General features: G+C 53.1%; 1 protein-coding gene across 1 annotated transcript in view; it reads left to right on the top strand.

Annotated features, from left to right (window-relative positions):
• The window catches only part of LOC140392933 (complement C1r-A subcomponent-like), a 270575-nt gene that overhangs the window by 241507 nt on the left and 13045 nt on the right, over window positions 1–16023 (top strand). The window contains exons 9-10 of the mRNA XM_072478713.1: window positions 2154–2291; window positions 10034–10108. Coding sequence (XP_072334814.1) covers window positions 2154–2291; window positions 10034–10108 — 213 coding nt within the window. The remainder of the gene's footprint in view (window positions 1–2153; window positions 2292–10033; window positions 10109–16023) is intronic.

Genomic DNA, 16023 nt, shown 5'->3' with positions numbered 1-16023 from the left:
CCTCGCACCACGAGGCCACCAGTCAGGCTTCCGTCCCGCCTGTCAAGGCGCCGTCGTCCCCACCGCCACCTCTCCGGCGGTCGACCAGGATCAGACGCAAGCCTCAGAGACTGGACTTGTGAATGTTTGTTTTGTTTGCTCTGTTCTGTTGTCCTCCACCAGTCACGTTAGACAGACTCATTCACATGTAAATACATTCACATACGCCAACAAAACATTTTTTAAAAAAAGGGGAGATGACATGATATGCAAACATGCAGCTAATGAACACATAGAATAGGACATGACCAATGAGCAGTCAGGACACTCAGGGGTGGTATCTCACTATAAAAGGGATGAGGCACTCACACCCCGCCTCTTTCCACAGACCAACATCTACAGAGTGAGACAGGGTGTATCCTCAGCATCACACCCCAGCACGGGGCTTAGAGCAAGGCTGGTTCAGTTAGACTGAGTTACTACATTTAGATTAGCAGAGAGTCGAACTCATTGAGAACTGTGCTAATAGTTCAATGAAACACATTGAACTCACTTCAAAGTCTGAAGCATCTTTTACTCAAAACTGCATCAAGTGGCAGCTTGTGTTATTCCAAATTACATAACACAATAACCTCCAACTTAACACGACCGGGTCTATGAGCAATCAGCGAGACGATGGTTAAAACATCCGCCCCGCACCCGCCTGCAGCTCGGGGTGGTTCAACACCCCGAAAATGGCCTCATGGGGACCCGGCTCCACGTCCATATGAAAACCCCCCAAGACAGCGCTAAATACCACCCGCCAATACCTTTCCAGCTTTGGGCATGACCAAATCATATCAACGTGGCTTGCAGGGCCCCTCCCACATCGCTCACAGACATCCTCCACCCCTCTCAGCCTCACCCTCCTGAGGTGCTCCCTACACAAGACCTTCAGCTGTATCAGCCCCAACCTCGCGCACGAGGTTGAGGTGTTTATCCTCCGCAACACCTCGCACCACAGTCCCTCTTCCATTGAACCTCCCCCATAGCTCTTCCGTCCACTTCACCTTAACCCCCTCCATGGACACCCTATCCTCCTCCAGAATCCTCTTGTAAACCCCCGAAACAAGCCCCCTCTCCAGCCCCCCCCCTCTCCAAACCCACCCCCCCCCCCCCCACCCCTCCCCGCTGACGGCACCACCTTCAGCAACGAGGAGGTTGGCGCTCGCGGGAAGGTCGGGAAAACCTTCCTTGCAAAACCCTTCCCCCTGCGCCAATCCATACTTCTCTCCCAGCTCCTCCAAGCTCGCAAATCGTCCCCCAAGAAACAGATCCTTCATTTCCTTAATCACCCTCTCATCCCATCTCCGAAACCTCGCATCCATCCTCCCCGGCTAAAACCCATGATTCCCGTTAATCGGCATTCCCCCTGACCCGTCCCCAGCTTAAAATCTTGGCTAAACTGCCTCCAGATCTTCAAACTGCCCACCATCACCGGTGGGATACCATAAGGAGCGGTGCCGTTGCCAGCTTACCCCCCCCCCACCAAATAAACAAGATGATCAATTAGGCCACCTCCTTGAAGACAGACTTCAGTTTCAAGACCGGCAAGCACTGGAATAGGAACAAAGATCGCGGTAACACATTGATTTTAACTGCCTGCCCGTTGTCCCACTTTGCCAAATCAGCCTTCACCCGCCTCATCAAACTATAAAGGAGCAAAGTAAATTGAAGAAATGTTCAGGGAACAATTGGGAGGTTCCAGGTGAAGGGTGCAACACAGTGCACGGAATACAGAAGCAAGAAACCAGGCCTTCTGGCCCATCTCCTCTGCTAGCCCCCCCCTTTCCCCCCCGCTCTCTGGACAAACCCTGCTCTCAACCCTTTCCACATTCACGCTCCTCCCCTCCCAGTCCCACAGTTCCATGCTACATGGGCGGCACGGTAGCACTGTGGTTAGCACAGTTGCCTCACAGCTCCAGGGTCCCAGGTTCGATACCCGGCTTGGGTCACTGTCTGTGCGGAGTCTGTTAGGTGGGGTTACTGGTTTACGGGGATGGGGGTGGAGGTGTGGGTTGGATGGTGTGCTCTTTCCAAGGGCCGGTGCAGACACAATGGGCTGAATGACCGCCTTCTGCACTGTAGATTCTATGACCTGTCGCTGACGTCCATTTCCCTCCTGACTCTTTCAGTCATTGATTGTGGGGTCCCGGAGAAGCTGGACAATGGAAGGTTCCGGACGCTGAAGGGGAGCTCCGTGAGGAACGGCTACCTTTCTGAGATCAAATACACGTGCAACGAACGATATATGATGATGACGCAGGGAAGTGGTGAGTACAGAGGACAGGAGAGATAGGGAGGGGGAGCAAGAGAGGAGGGGGGAGAGAGAGGGGGATAGAGGGAGAGAGAGGGGGACAGAGGGAGAGGAAGGGTGGGTGCGAGATGGAGGGAGCAGGAAGGGAGGGAGAAAGGGAGAGGGGTGAGAAGGAATGGGTAGAGGGAGAGGAGACGGCGATTGTGGGAGGCAGCGAGAGAGAGAGGGAGGGAGGTGAAAGGAAGTGGGAGAGAGAGAGGGTAAAGAGAGAAGGGAAGATGGCGAGAGAGAGACAGAGAGAGAGGGGGAGAGAGGAAGAGAGAGAAGGGACAGAGGTTGGGAGAGGGGGAGGGAAAATGGGAGTGAAGAAGTGGAGAGATAAAGAGAGCGTGTTAGATAGAGGATTGGATTTGTTTATTGTCACGTGCACTGTGGTGATACCAGATATTGCAGTACCTGAGAGGTGATGACCATTGGCTAGACCCAGGAGTCTACCATTGACCGATTTACATAGCTCCGCCCTGAGAGGCGGAGAATAAGAACTGATGCCATCCCAGCAGCCTTCACTTTCTGTATCGAAGCTGCTGGGAAATAGTTCTAGCAGATTAAAGCCGATTAGTTATGACTTACCTTGTCTTGAGAGTAATTGATTGCGCATCAATTTAATCTGCTAGAACTCCGGTTGAGGTGATGGATCTCCGTATCAAACCGGAGTGCCTTCAGCTCAGCCCCCACGCGGACAACTCTGCTGCTATCTTCAAACATTGGCTGGCGTGCTTTAAGGGCTACCTCGACATGGCCGCCGGCACCCCCACGGAAAGACAAAAGATGCACCTTCTACACTCACGGGTCAGCCCTGGGATCTACCCTCTGATCGAGGAGGCGGAGAATTATGCTGCAGCGATCGAGCTGCTAGAAGGACATTATACCCACCCTGTGAACCAGGTCTACGCTTGTCACCTGCTGGCGACTAGGAGGCAAAGCCCCGAGGAAACGTTGGAAGACTTCTACCGGGCGCTGCTGGTGCTGGGCCGAAACTGTGGCTGCCCTCCAGTTTCGGGGAACGAGCACACGGAACTTTTGATCAGGGATGCTTTCGTGGCAGGTATGACCTCCCCCGATATCTACCGAAGGCTCCTCGAAATGGACACTCTGGGACTTACTGAGACACGGGCCCTGGCAGGGTCCATGGACGTTGCCTATAAAAACGCGCTGTCCTTTGCTCCCGGATGCGCGGCGGCCCCCTGGGCTGCATGGCACCCCGTAGCGGCAGCCCCTCAGACGTTCCCCCTGACCCCGCAAGCCTGCGCGGCGAGACGGCCCGCTAACGCCGCCGGACAACGTTGTTTCTTCTGCGGGCAGGCGAATCATCCCCGCCCGCGCTGCCCGGCCCGCACCGCCACCTGCAAAGGGTGCGGCAAGAAGGGCCACTATGTCGGGGTCTGCCAGGCCCGCGCCGTGGCCGCGGTCTCCAGCGACTATCGACAGCCCCCCTTTCAGGCCCCGGCCGTCCAGCGCCCACCGCCACCCCCCTATCCTCAGGCCACGTGCGAAGCCATTTTGCCCCCCAGATACCACGCTGGACGGGTGGGCGCAGCCATTTTGTCCCTCGCCGCCGCCATCTTCTTCATCCCCGGACTCCATGTGCGACCCATGGGCCATCTTGGATGGGGCCCCAGGCCCCCAGCACAGCTGACTACACGCTGCCCAAGCAGAACTCTCCATTACTGCAGCTGGCCTCGGTGACTCTGGACCAGAGTCGGCCCCGGACGCTTGCGGAAGCTACAACGGCGATCTCCATCAACGGCCCCGAGACGTCGTGTTTGATCGACTCTGGGAGCAACGAAAGCTTTGTTCACCCCGACACGGTAAGGCGCTGTTCTCTTGTCACCCATCCCGTAAACCAGAGGATCTCCCTGGCCTCCGGGTCACACGCGGTGGAGATAAAGGGGTTCTGCCTAGCGAACCTCACTGTCCAAGGCAGGGAATTCCACAATTTCCGCCTGTATGTCCTGCCGCACCTCTGCGCAGCTACTCTCCTGGGGCTGGATTTCCAGTGCCATCTGCCAAGCCTGACTTTTAAATTTGGCGGCCCTATCCCCCCCCTTACTGTCTGCGGCCTCGCGACCCTTAAGGTCGACCCGCCTTCCCTGTTTGCGAACGTCAGCACGGATTGCAAACCCGTCGCCACCAAGAGCAGACGGTACAGTGCCCAGGACCGGACCTTCATCAGGTAGGAGGTCCAGAGGCTGCTCAGAGAAGGGGTCATCGAAACGAGCAACAGTCCCTGGAATGCTCAAGTAGTGGTGGTAAAGACCAGGGAGAAACACAGGATGGTCATTGACTACAGCCAGACCATCAACAAGTTTACGCAGCTGGACGCGTACCCTCTCCCCCGTATAGCTGACCTGGTGAACAGGATCGCTCAATACAAGGTTTTCTCCACGGTGGATCTCAAGTCTGCCTACCACCAGCTACCCCTCCGTAATGGTGACCGCCAGTACACTGCCTTCGAAGCAGATGGGCAGCTCTATCACTTTTTAAGGGTTCCCTTCGGTGTCACGGACGGGGTCTCGGTCTTCCAACGAGAGATGGACCGAATGGTTGACCGGTACGGCTTACGCGCAACGTTCCCGTATCTTGCTAACGTCACCATCTGCGGCCATGACCAGCAGGACCACGACACCAACCTCCGAAAATTTCTCCAGACCGCGAATATCCTTAACCTGACCTACAATAAGGATAAATGCGTGTTTAGCACCGACCGTCTAGCCATTCTAGGCTACGTAGTGCGAAGTGGAGTCATAGGCCCCGACCCTGAGCGCATGCGCCCCCTCATGGAGTTCCCCCTCCCTCACTGCCCCAAGGCCCTAAAGCGCTGCCTCGGGTTCTTCAGCTATTATGCACAGTGGGTCCCCAATTACGCACACAAGGCCCGACCCCTGATCCAGTCCACGACCTTCCCCCTGTCGACGGAGGCCCGCCAGGCCTTCAGCAGCATCAAAGTAGACATTGCAAAAGCCACGATGCGCGCCATCGACGAGTCCCTCCCCTTCCAGGTCGAGAGTGATGCGTCCAACGTAGCTCTGGCGGCCACCCTGAACCAAGCGGGCAGGCCTGTGGCCTTCTTCTCCCGTACCCTCCATGCTTCCGAAATTCGCCACTCCTCGGTCGAAAAGGAGGCCCAGGCCATAGTAGAAGCTGTGCGACACTGGAGGCATTACCTGCCCGGCAGGAGATTCAGTCTCCTCACGGACCAACGGTCGGTTGCCTTCATGTTCGATAATGCGCAGCGGGGCAAGATTAAGAACGACAAGATCTTGCGGTGGAGGATAGAACTCTCCACCTACAATTACGAGATCTTGTACCGTCCGGGGAAGCTGAACGAGCCTCCTGATGCCCTGTCCCGCGGCACTTGTGCCACCGCACAAGTGGACCGCCTCCGATCCCTCCACAAGGACCTCTGCCACCCGGGGGTCATTCATCTCTGTCATTTTATCAAGACCCGCAACCTGCCCTACTCAATCGAGGAGGTCAGGACCGTCACCAGGGACTGCCAAATCTGCACGGAATGCAAACCGCACTTCTACAGGCCAGAGAGGGCGCACCTGATAACGGCTTCCCGTCCCTTTGAACGCCTCAGTCTGGACTTCAAAGGCCCCCTCGAGCAGGACGACCAGTTACAACCCCCGGGCAAACGGGCAGGTAGAGAGGGAGAACGGGAGAACGGAACGGTCTGGAAGACCGTCCTGCTGGCCCTACGGTCTAGGAATCTCCCAGTCTCCCGCTGGCAGGACGTCCTCCCGGTGGCCCTTCATGCCATTCGGTCACTGCTATGTACTACCACAAATCAGACACCTCATGAACGTCTCCTTGTTTTCCCCAAGAAGTCCTCCTCCGGGACCTCGCTCCCAACCTGGCTAGCGACACCCGGACCCATCCTGCTTCGGAAACATGTGAGGGCGCACAAGTCGGACCCGTTGGTTGAGAGGGTCCACCTGCTGCACGCCAACCCCCAGTACGCCTATGTAGCGTTCCCTGACGGCTGCCAAGGCACGGTCTCCCTTCGGGACCTGCCGCCCGCCGGAGCCCCACGTGCACCCGCACCAGTGCCCCCACCCCCACCCTCCCCGCAGCACCTGACCGGAGGGTCAGTATTCCGCCGCCCCTACCTAGGCCCGAACAAGCACCGACGCCCCCTACAGGCGCCCCCACCCTGCCCACTTTTCGCCCCAACAGCACGGCCTAGGGGTGACGAAGCTGCCTGGGAGGACGACACCACGTTCCGGGAGTCGCAACCGCCGGGACCCCCATCAGGATCACCGCCGAAGCCCAGACGCACCAGAAGGACGACCAGGCCACCCGATCGACTGATTGCTGCACCATGAACACTTTGCTAGTACCCTCGACATCACGGCACCTCCATACCTGGTCATACCATGCAAAAGGCGACATTAACGCTGGCCATCACCCCGCCGGGCTCTTTTTTAACAGGGGGTGAATGTGGTAATACAGGTATTGCGGTACCTTAGAGGTGGATGACCATTGGCTAGACCCAGAAGTCTACCATTGGCTGATATACATAGCTCCGCCCTGAGAGGCGGGGTATAAGAACTGATGCCGTCCCAGCAGCCTTCACTTTCTGTATCGAAGCTGCTGGGAAACAGTTCTAGCAGATTAAAGCCGATTAGTTATGACTCACCTTGTCTCGAGAGTAATTGATTGCGCATCAGGTACCGTGATACAGTGAAAAGTATTGTTCTGTGTACAGTACAGACAGATCATTCCATACATGAAAAAAAACATAGGGCATGCATAAATACACATTGTAAATACATTGACACCGGCGTCAGGTAAAGCATACAGGAGTGTAGAGAAGGTGTGTGGGGAGATTAGTTCAATCCACAAGAGGGTCATTCAGGAGTCTGGTAACAGTGGGGAAGAAACTGTTTTTGAATCTGTTAGTCCGTGTTCTCAGACTTCTGTATCTCCTGACCAACGGAAGAAGTTGGACTTTGATTATGCTGCCCGCTTTCCCAAGGCAGCGGGAGGTGTAGACAGAGTCAGTAGATGGGAGGCAGGTTTGTGTGATGGACCGAGCTGTGTTCACAACTCTCTGTGTGATGATATGCATGTACACATCAATGTATGCAATTGGTGCACTTAGTCATCAGTGCACATAGTCATTGGTACGACCTCCGACCAGCAGGTGGTGTCAGATATCTATCACGTGACTTGAGACACCTGGCAGTTGGTAGTAAGTCGTACTAGAAGATAGTCACACTTCGAGTAGCTCCAGGAGAATTGACTGAATTCATTAAGTAGTCATTGTCTATGTAGTAATTCGTTAGTTATCTTTCCACGTGTTCGTTAATAATTTATCTTTCGAGTTAAACAACTAAGATGTTCTGTGCACATCATTACAACAGTTATATCACAGAACACGACTCTCTGAAGTTCCTTACGGTCTTGGGCCGAGCAGTTGCCATACCAGGCTGTGATGCAGCCAGATAGGATGCTTTCTATGGTGCATCTGCAAACATTGGTAAGAGTCAGTGTGGACATGCCGAATTTCCTTTGTTTCCTGAGGAAGTATAGGTGTTGTTGTGCTTTCTTGGTCCTAGCATCGACGTGGGTGGACCAGGTCAGAGTGTTGGTCATGTGCACACCTCGGAATTTGAAGCTGTTAACCATCTTCACCTCGGCCTCATCGACAGGGATGTGTACAATACTTTGCTTCCTCAAGTCAATGACCAGTTCCTTAGTTTTTCTGACATTGAGGGATAGATTTTTGTTACACCCGGTTCTCTATCTCCCTCCTATAGTCTGACTCATCGTTTTTCGAGATGGAGAGGTTGTATGGAACGGGGAGGGAGATATAGGATGGAGAGGGATAAAAGGGGAGAAGGTTAGGAGGAAAGAGTAAGTAAAGGACAGGGTGAGGGAGAAAAAGGTGGAGTAAGGTGTCTCTCACTGTCTCTCTGTATCTTGCTCTCTTCTTGTCTCTGTCTGTCTCACTCTGTCTCTCTCTCTCTCTCTGTGTCTCTCTCCGTGTGTCTCTCCCTCCCTCTCTCTGTATCTCCCTCCCTCTCTCTCTCTCTCTATCTCTCTCTCGCTCTCCCTCTCACTTTCTCCTTCTCTGACCTATCCCGTGTATATTTTGAGCTCTCCTCTCTGTGTTTGCTAGGCCAGTACACACACTCTCTCATCTGTCTGTCTCTCTCTCTCTCGCTCTATCTCTCTCGCTCTGTCTCTCCCGCTCTGTCTCTCTCTTGCTCTGTCTCTCTCGCTCTGTCTCTCTTTCTTTTGCTCTGGCTCTCTCTTTCTGTCTCTGTCTCTCTCTCTGTCTCTCTCGCTTTGTCTCTCTCTCTCTGTCTCTCTCTCTCTGTCTCTCTCTGTATATCTCTCTCTTTCGCTCTGTCTCTCTCTCTCAGTCTCCCTCTCTCTCTGTATATATCTCTCTCTCTCTGTCTGTCTCTCTCTGTCTCTCTCTCTCTCTCTGTCTCTCTCTCTCTCTGTCTCTCTCTCGCTCTATCTCTCGCTTAGTCTCTCTCTCTCTGTCTCTCTCTGTATATCTCTCTCTCTTTCGCTCTGTCTCTCTCTCTCTGTCTCCCTCTCTCTCTGTATATCTCTCTCTCTCTCTGTCTGTCTCTCTCTGTCTCTCTCTCTCTCTGTCTCTCTCTCTCTCTGTCTCTCTCTCGCTCTGTCTCTCTCGCTTAGTCTCTCTCTCTCTGTCTCTCTCTGTATATCTCTCTCTCTTTCGCTCTGTCTCTCTCTCTCTGTCTCCCTCTCTCTCTGTATATCTCTCTCTCTCTCTGTATCTCTCTCTCTCGCTTTGTCTCTCTCTGTCTTTCTCTCTGTGTCTCTCTCTGTATATCTCTCTCTCTTTCGCTCTGTCTCTCTCGCTTAGTCTCTCTCTCTCACTCTCTCTCTCTGTCTCTCTCTGTATCTCTCTCTCTCTGTCTCTCTCGCTCTGTCTCTCTCTCTCTGTCTCCCTCTCTCTCTGTATATCTCTCTCACTCTCTCTGTCTCTCTCTCGCTCTGACTCTCTCTCTCTGTCTGTCTCTCGCTCTGTCTCTCTCTCTCTCTGTCTCTCTCTGACTCTCTCTGTATCTCTCTCTGTCTTTAGCTCTGTCTCTCTCGCTTAGTCTCTCCCTCCTACTCGCTCTCTCTGTATCTCTCTCTCTCTGTCTCTCTCGCTCTGTCTCTCTCTCTCTGTCTCCCTCTCTCTCTGTATATCTCTCTCACTCTCTCTGTCTCTCTCTCGCTCTGACTCTCTCTCTCTGTCTGTCTGTCTCTCTCTGTCTGTCTCTCTCTGTCTCTCTCTCTCTCTGTCTCTCTCTCTCTCTCTCTGTATATCTCACTCTCTCTGCCTCTCTCGCTCTGTATATATCTCTCTCACTCTCTCTGTCTCTCTCTCACTCTGTATATCTCTCTGTCTGTCTCTCTCACTCTGTCTCTCTGTGGTAGTCACCACTAGTAGTATATTACATGTATTATGGCACTGCCCGTATAGTAGAGGTACATGGGTAAATCCCTGCCTGTTGGCTCCGCCCAGTAGGTGGTGTATAAATGTGTGTGCTCGCCGGTGCTGCAGCCATTCTGGTTCCAGCTACAGGAGGCACAACATCTTTGCTCAATAAAGCCTCGATTATTCCACTACTCTCGTCTTTGTGGTAATTGATAGTGCACCACTCTCTTTATCCTGTGTATATTTTGGGGAGATGCCTCACAGCTCTCCTCTCTGTGTTATTCCAGGCCAGTACACTTGCTCCATGACGAGAGATTGGTTGAATGATGCAATGGATGAGATGATCCCGTACTGTGCTCCAGGTAAGAGTGCTCTCTCTGTCCCCTCTCTCGCTATCCTTTCTCTCCTTCCCTCCTTCTCTCTATATCCCTGTCCTCATTTTCTGCCTGCTTTCCAATCTACATACCCCTCTCTCTCTATCCTCTCTTGTGGCTCTTTTGAGTCCCAACACCCCCTCCTTATCTCTGTAACCTCCTCCAGCCTCTACATCCCTCCCTATCTCTGTAACCTCCTCCAGCCCTGTACACCGCTCCCTATCTCTGTAACCTAATCCAGCCCTTACACTGCTCCCTATCTCTGTAACCTCCTCCAGCCCCTACACCCTTCCCTATCACTGTAACATCCTCCAGCCCCTAGACCGCTCCCTATCTCTGTAACCTCCCCAGCCCCGCAAACCATCCCTATCTCTGCAACCTCCTCCAGCCCCCAAAACCATCCTATCTCTGTAACCTCCTCCAGACCCAAAAGCCATCCCTATCTCTGTAACCTCCTCCAGCCCCCAAAACCATCCCTATCTCTGTAACCTCCTCCAGCCCCAAAAACCCTCCCTATCTCTGTAACCTCCTCCAGCCCTTACACCCCCGCCTATCTCTGTAATCTCCTCCAGCCCCAAAAACCATCACTATCTCGGTAACCTCCTCCAGCCCTTACACCCCTCCCTATCTCTGTAACCTCCCCAGCCCCAATACCCCCTCCCTAACTCTGTAACCTCCCCAGCCCTTACACCCCCCCATCTCTGTAATCTCCTCCAGCCCCAAAAACCATCACTATCTCTGTAACCTCCCCAGCCCCAACACCTCCTCCCTATCTCTGTAACCTCTTCCAGCCCCCCAAAAAATCCCCATCTCTGTATCCTCGTCCAGCCCAAAAAACCATCCCTATCTCTGTAACCTCCTCCAGCCCTGACACCGCTCCCTATCTCTGTAACCTCCTCCAGCCCCAAAAACCATCCCTATCTCTGTAACCTCCTCCAGCCCCTACACCCCTCCCTATCTCTGTAACCTCCTCCAGCCCTTACACCCCTCCCTATCCCTGTAACCTCCTCCAGGCCCTACACCCCTCCCTATCTCTGTAATCTCCTCCAGTCCCTAGACCCCTCCCTATCTCAGTAACCTAATCCAGCCCCCTACACCCCTCCCTTCTCTGTAATCTCCTCCAGCCCCTAGACCCCTCCCTATCTCTGTAGCCTCCTCCAGCCCTTACACCCCTCCATATCACTGTAACCTCCTCCAGCCCCTACACCCCTCCCTATCTCTATAACCTCCTCCAGCCCCAAAAACCATCCCTATCTCTGTAAGCTCCTCCAGCCCTTACACCCCTCCTATCCCTGTAACCTCCTCCAGCCCGAAAAACCATCCCTATCTCTGTAACCTCCTCCAGCCCACATACCCCTCCCTATCTCTGTAACCTCCTCCAGTCCTTACACCCCTCCCTATCACTGTCACCTCCTTCAGCCCCTACACCCCTCCCAATCTCTGTAACCTCCTCCAGCCCCCAAAAACATCCCTATCTCTGTAACCTCCTCCAGCCCTTACACCCCTCCCTATCACTGTAACCTCCTCCAGCCCCTACACCACTCCCTATCTCTGTAACCTCCTCCAGCCCCTACACTCGTCCCTATCTCTGTAACCTCCTCCAGTACCTATACCCCTCCCTATCTCTGTCTCCACCTCCAACCCCTACAACCCTCCCGATCTCTATAACCTCCTCCAGCTCCTACACTCCTCCCTATCTCTGTAACCTCCTCCAGCCCCTATACCCCTCCCTATCTCTGTAACCCCCTCCAGACCCTATACCCCTCCCTATCCCTGTAACACCCTCCAGATCCTACAATCCTCCCTATCTCTGTAATTCCTGTCATGATATGCAGACATGCAGATAATGATATACAGACAGGCACAGACAGACAGCTAATGAACACAGAGAACAGGACATGACCAATGAGCAGGCAGGACACTCAGGGGTGGTATCTCACTATAAAAGGCACAAGGCACTCACACTCCGCCTCTTTCCACTGATGAACATCTACAGAGTGAGTCAGGGTGTGTATACAGTATCACACCTCCAGCACGTGGTTAAGAGCTAGTCTGGTTCAGTCAGACAGAGTAACCACAGTTTGGTTAGCAGAGAGTCGAACTTATAGAGAACTGTGCTAACTGTGCTACTGGTTCAATAAATCAGATTGAACTAACTTCAAGGTCTGGAGTATCTTTTGGTTAAAGTTGCATCCAGTTGCAGCCTGTGTTATCCCAGAGTACATAACACATCATGCTACCAGGAGACTGCTTAATCTAGGTGGTTTACCTCAGTCCGTTCCGTGACGACCAGCGAATGTATCCCGGCACCATGGAGAAGATTCCGGCTCCTCACCAGCTCAGGACCTCCGGCAATCTCAGTGCCAACTGGCTGACATTCAAGCAAAGGTTTCTGCTGTACATCGAAGCTTCAGACCTCATGGGTGCGTCTGATGCAAGGAAGATCGCACTTCTCCTCTCAACAGCGGGTGATCAAGCCATCGAACTCTCCAACTCTTTTCACTTCACCAAAGACCAGGACAAGACGGTTTCAGACCATCCTGGACAAGTTTGACAGTCACTGTGAAGTGGACACCAATGATATTTTCGATCGCTACATATTCAAACAGCATCTACAAGGTAAAGATGAATCTTTCAACTCCTTCTTAACTAACCTCCGCCTGCTAGCGCTGTCCTGCAACTTTGGTGATATTGCTGACTCCATGATCAGAGACCAAATCATTTTTGGAGTTCACACTGATCCTCTGAGGGAGCGTTACTGAAAATCAAGCATATGACCTTGCCAGTCGCGATTGAAACATACACAGTGCATCAGCACACCAAAAATCGCTATGCCCAGAACAAATCGGCTGAAAATGAGAAACTTGCCTCCCATGAGGCAGAGAGTGTGCAGGCCATCCCCCGGATGCAGTGCCTCAGCCTTGATGAAAGCGGCCATTTTGCACGCTTTTCCCGGGGCCCCACGCATGCGCGATGCGAACGGGATAACGAAGCAGCCGACACCTGCAATGCGCATGTGCGACGACGCGCGGAGCGTCAGGACGCTGACATCATGACGTGCTCGAACTGCGGCAACGCCCACTTAAAGAAACACTGCCCTGCAAGAGGCAGGTGACGTTTAAACTGCGGGAAGCCTGGACACTATGCAGCCTTGTGCAGGTCTACACCACCAGTCAGGGGTCAGCGCTCCCAATTCCGACGACGGCGCGTTCAGAGTGTGCAACAACAATTACAGGATTCTGAACCTGGCAGCACTACGGATCCAGAGGAAGAATGCCTGGACTCGGCCTACTGTGTGGGCATCATTACCAAATGCGAATATACCACATCTAACTCATCACAAATTCAATCCATCCTCGCTGTGGATTCTGTGGACGAATGGGCTGCGGTGATGCAGGTCAACCACTGCTCCATCCAGTTTAAGCTGGACACAGGTGCTTCTGCCAACCTCCTCTCACAGGCAGATTTCAAACGCATCATGAAGCCCCCAAGTTTCTTCCAGCAGTCTGCAGGCTCCTGGGCTACAACGGAAATGCCAAGCCAGCGGTCCACGCACCGCGCTGGGTCCCGGCTCCGCTGAGGAAGCGCCTGAAGACACAGCTCAAGGATCTTCAGCAACAGGGCATCATTTCCAAGGTAACCGAACCGACTGACTGGGTCAGCTCGATGGTGTGTATTCGAAAGCCTTCGGGAGACCTGCGCATCTGCATTGATCCCAAGGATCTCAATAAGAATATAATGCGTGAACACTACCCCATCCCAAAGCGGGAGGAACTCACCAGTGAGATGGTACACGCACGTTTTTTCACCAAGTTAGATGCGTCACATGGATTTTGGCAAATCCAGCTGGATGAGTCCAGCAGAAGGCTCTGCACCTTCTTTTTAAAAAATATATATATTTTATTGAAATTTTTTTCCCTGAGCAACATTTTTCCCCCTTACAAAACAAGCGAAACGATAACAGTAACAAAACAGAAATTTTTAAACTTTTTAACAATAATAATAATAATAATAATATACAAGTAACAAAACCTCGTACTCTATTGACCTATACTCAACTGCCTCCCCCCCTCCCCCCCCCCTCCCCCCTGGGTTGCTGCTGCTGGTCATCCGTCTTCCCTCTAACGTTCCCCTAGGTAGTCGAGAAATGGCTGCCACCGCCTGGTGAACCCTTGAGCCGATCCTCTCAGGGCAAACTTTATCTGCTCCAGTTTAATACACCCCGCCATATCGTTTACCCAGGTCTCCAGTCCGGGGGATTTCGCCTCCTTCCACATGAGTAGGATCCTGCGCCGGGCTACTAGGGACGCAAAGGCCATGACATCGGCCTCTTTTGCCTCTTGCACTCACGGCTCTTCCGCAACTCCAAATAGAGCTAACCCCCAGCCTGGTTTGACCCGGGCCTTCACCACCTGCGAAATCACTCCCATCACTCCCTTCCAAAACCCTTCCAGTGCCGGGCACGCCCAAAACATATGTGCGTGGTTTGCCGGGCTCCCGCCACACCTCCCACATTTGTCCTCCACTCCAAAGAACCTGCTCAATCTTGCCCCCGTTATGTGTGCTCTATGTAGCACCTTAAATTGAATCAGGCTAAGCCTGGCGCATGAGGAAGAGGAATTTACCCTGCTTAGGGCATCAGCCCACATACCCTCCTCTATCTCCTCCCCTAATTCTTCTTCCCACTTTCTTTTTAGTTCGCCCACCGACTCCTCCCCCCCTTCCCTCATCTCACTATAAATCTCTGACACCTTGCCCTCTCCGACCCACACCCCTGAAAGCACCCTGTCCTGTATCCCCTGTGTCGGGAGCCGCGGAAATTCCCTCACCTGTTGTCTCGTAAACGCCCTCACCTGCATATATCTCAAGAAATTCCCCCGGGGTAACTTATACTTTTCCTCCAGTGCTCCCAATCTCGCAAAAGTCCCATCTATGAATAAATCTCCCACCTTCCTAATTCCCAACTGGTACCAGCTTTGAAATCCTCCATCCATTCTTCCTGGGGCGAATCTATGGTTGTTCCTGATAGGGGACCCCACCAGGGCTCCCCGCACCCCTCTCTGTCGCCTCCACTGTCCCCATATGTTCAGTGTTGCCGCCACCACCGGGTTCGTGGTGCACTTTTTCGGTGAGAACGGTAGCGGCGCCGTCACCAGCGCCTCTAGACTCGTCCCTTTACAGGACCTTCTCTCCAGCCTTTTCCACGCCGCTCCCTCACCCTCCATCATCCATCTACGTATCATTGCCACATTGGCGGCCCAATAATAATCTCCCAAATTCGGTAGTGCCAGTCCTCCTCTGTCCCTACTGCGCTGAAGGAACCCCCTCCTTACTCTCGGAACTTTCCCTGCCCACACAAAGCTCGTAATGCTCCTATCTATTTTATTAAAAAAGGTCCTGGTGATTAAAATAGGGAGACATTGAAATACAAATAAGAACCTCGGGAGGACCATCATCTTAATTGCTTGCACCCTGCCCGCCAGCGATAAAGGCTGCATGTCCCACCTCTTAAAGTCCTCCTCCATTTGTTCTACCAGCCGTGTCAGATTAAGTCTGTGCAAGGTTCCCCAGCTCCTAGCGATCTGAATCCCCAAGTATCGGAAGTTTCTTTCCACTTTCCTTAGCGGTAAGCCTTCTATCTCTCTACTCTGGTCCCCTGGATGTATGACATATAATTCACTCTTCCCCATGTTTAACCTATACCCCGAAAATTCCCCGAACCTCCTCAAGATTCGCATAACCTCTATCATCCCCCCCGCTGGGTCCGACACGTATAGCAATAGGTCATCCGCGTCTAACGAAACTCGGTGTTCTTCTCCCCCTCTAGTCACCCCTCTCCATTTCCTGGAGTCTCTCAGCGCCATGGCCAGAGGTTCAATTGCCAGCGCAAACAACAATGGAGA

Source organism: Scyliorhinus torazame, chromosome 16, assembly GCF_047496885.1.
Source record: "Scyliorhinus torazame isolate Kashiwa2021f chromosome 16, sScyTor2.1, whole genome shotgun sequence".
NCBI lineage: Eukaryota > Metazoa > Chordata > Chondrichthyes > Carcharhiniformes > Scyliorhinidae > Scyliorhinus > Scyliorhinus torazame.
This window is presented reverse-complemented; position numbering and strand designations above follow the sequence as displayed.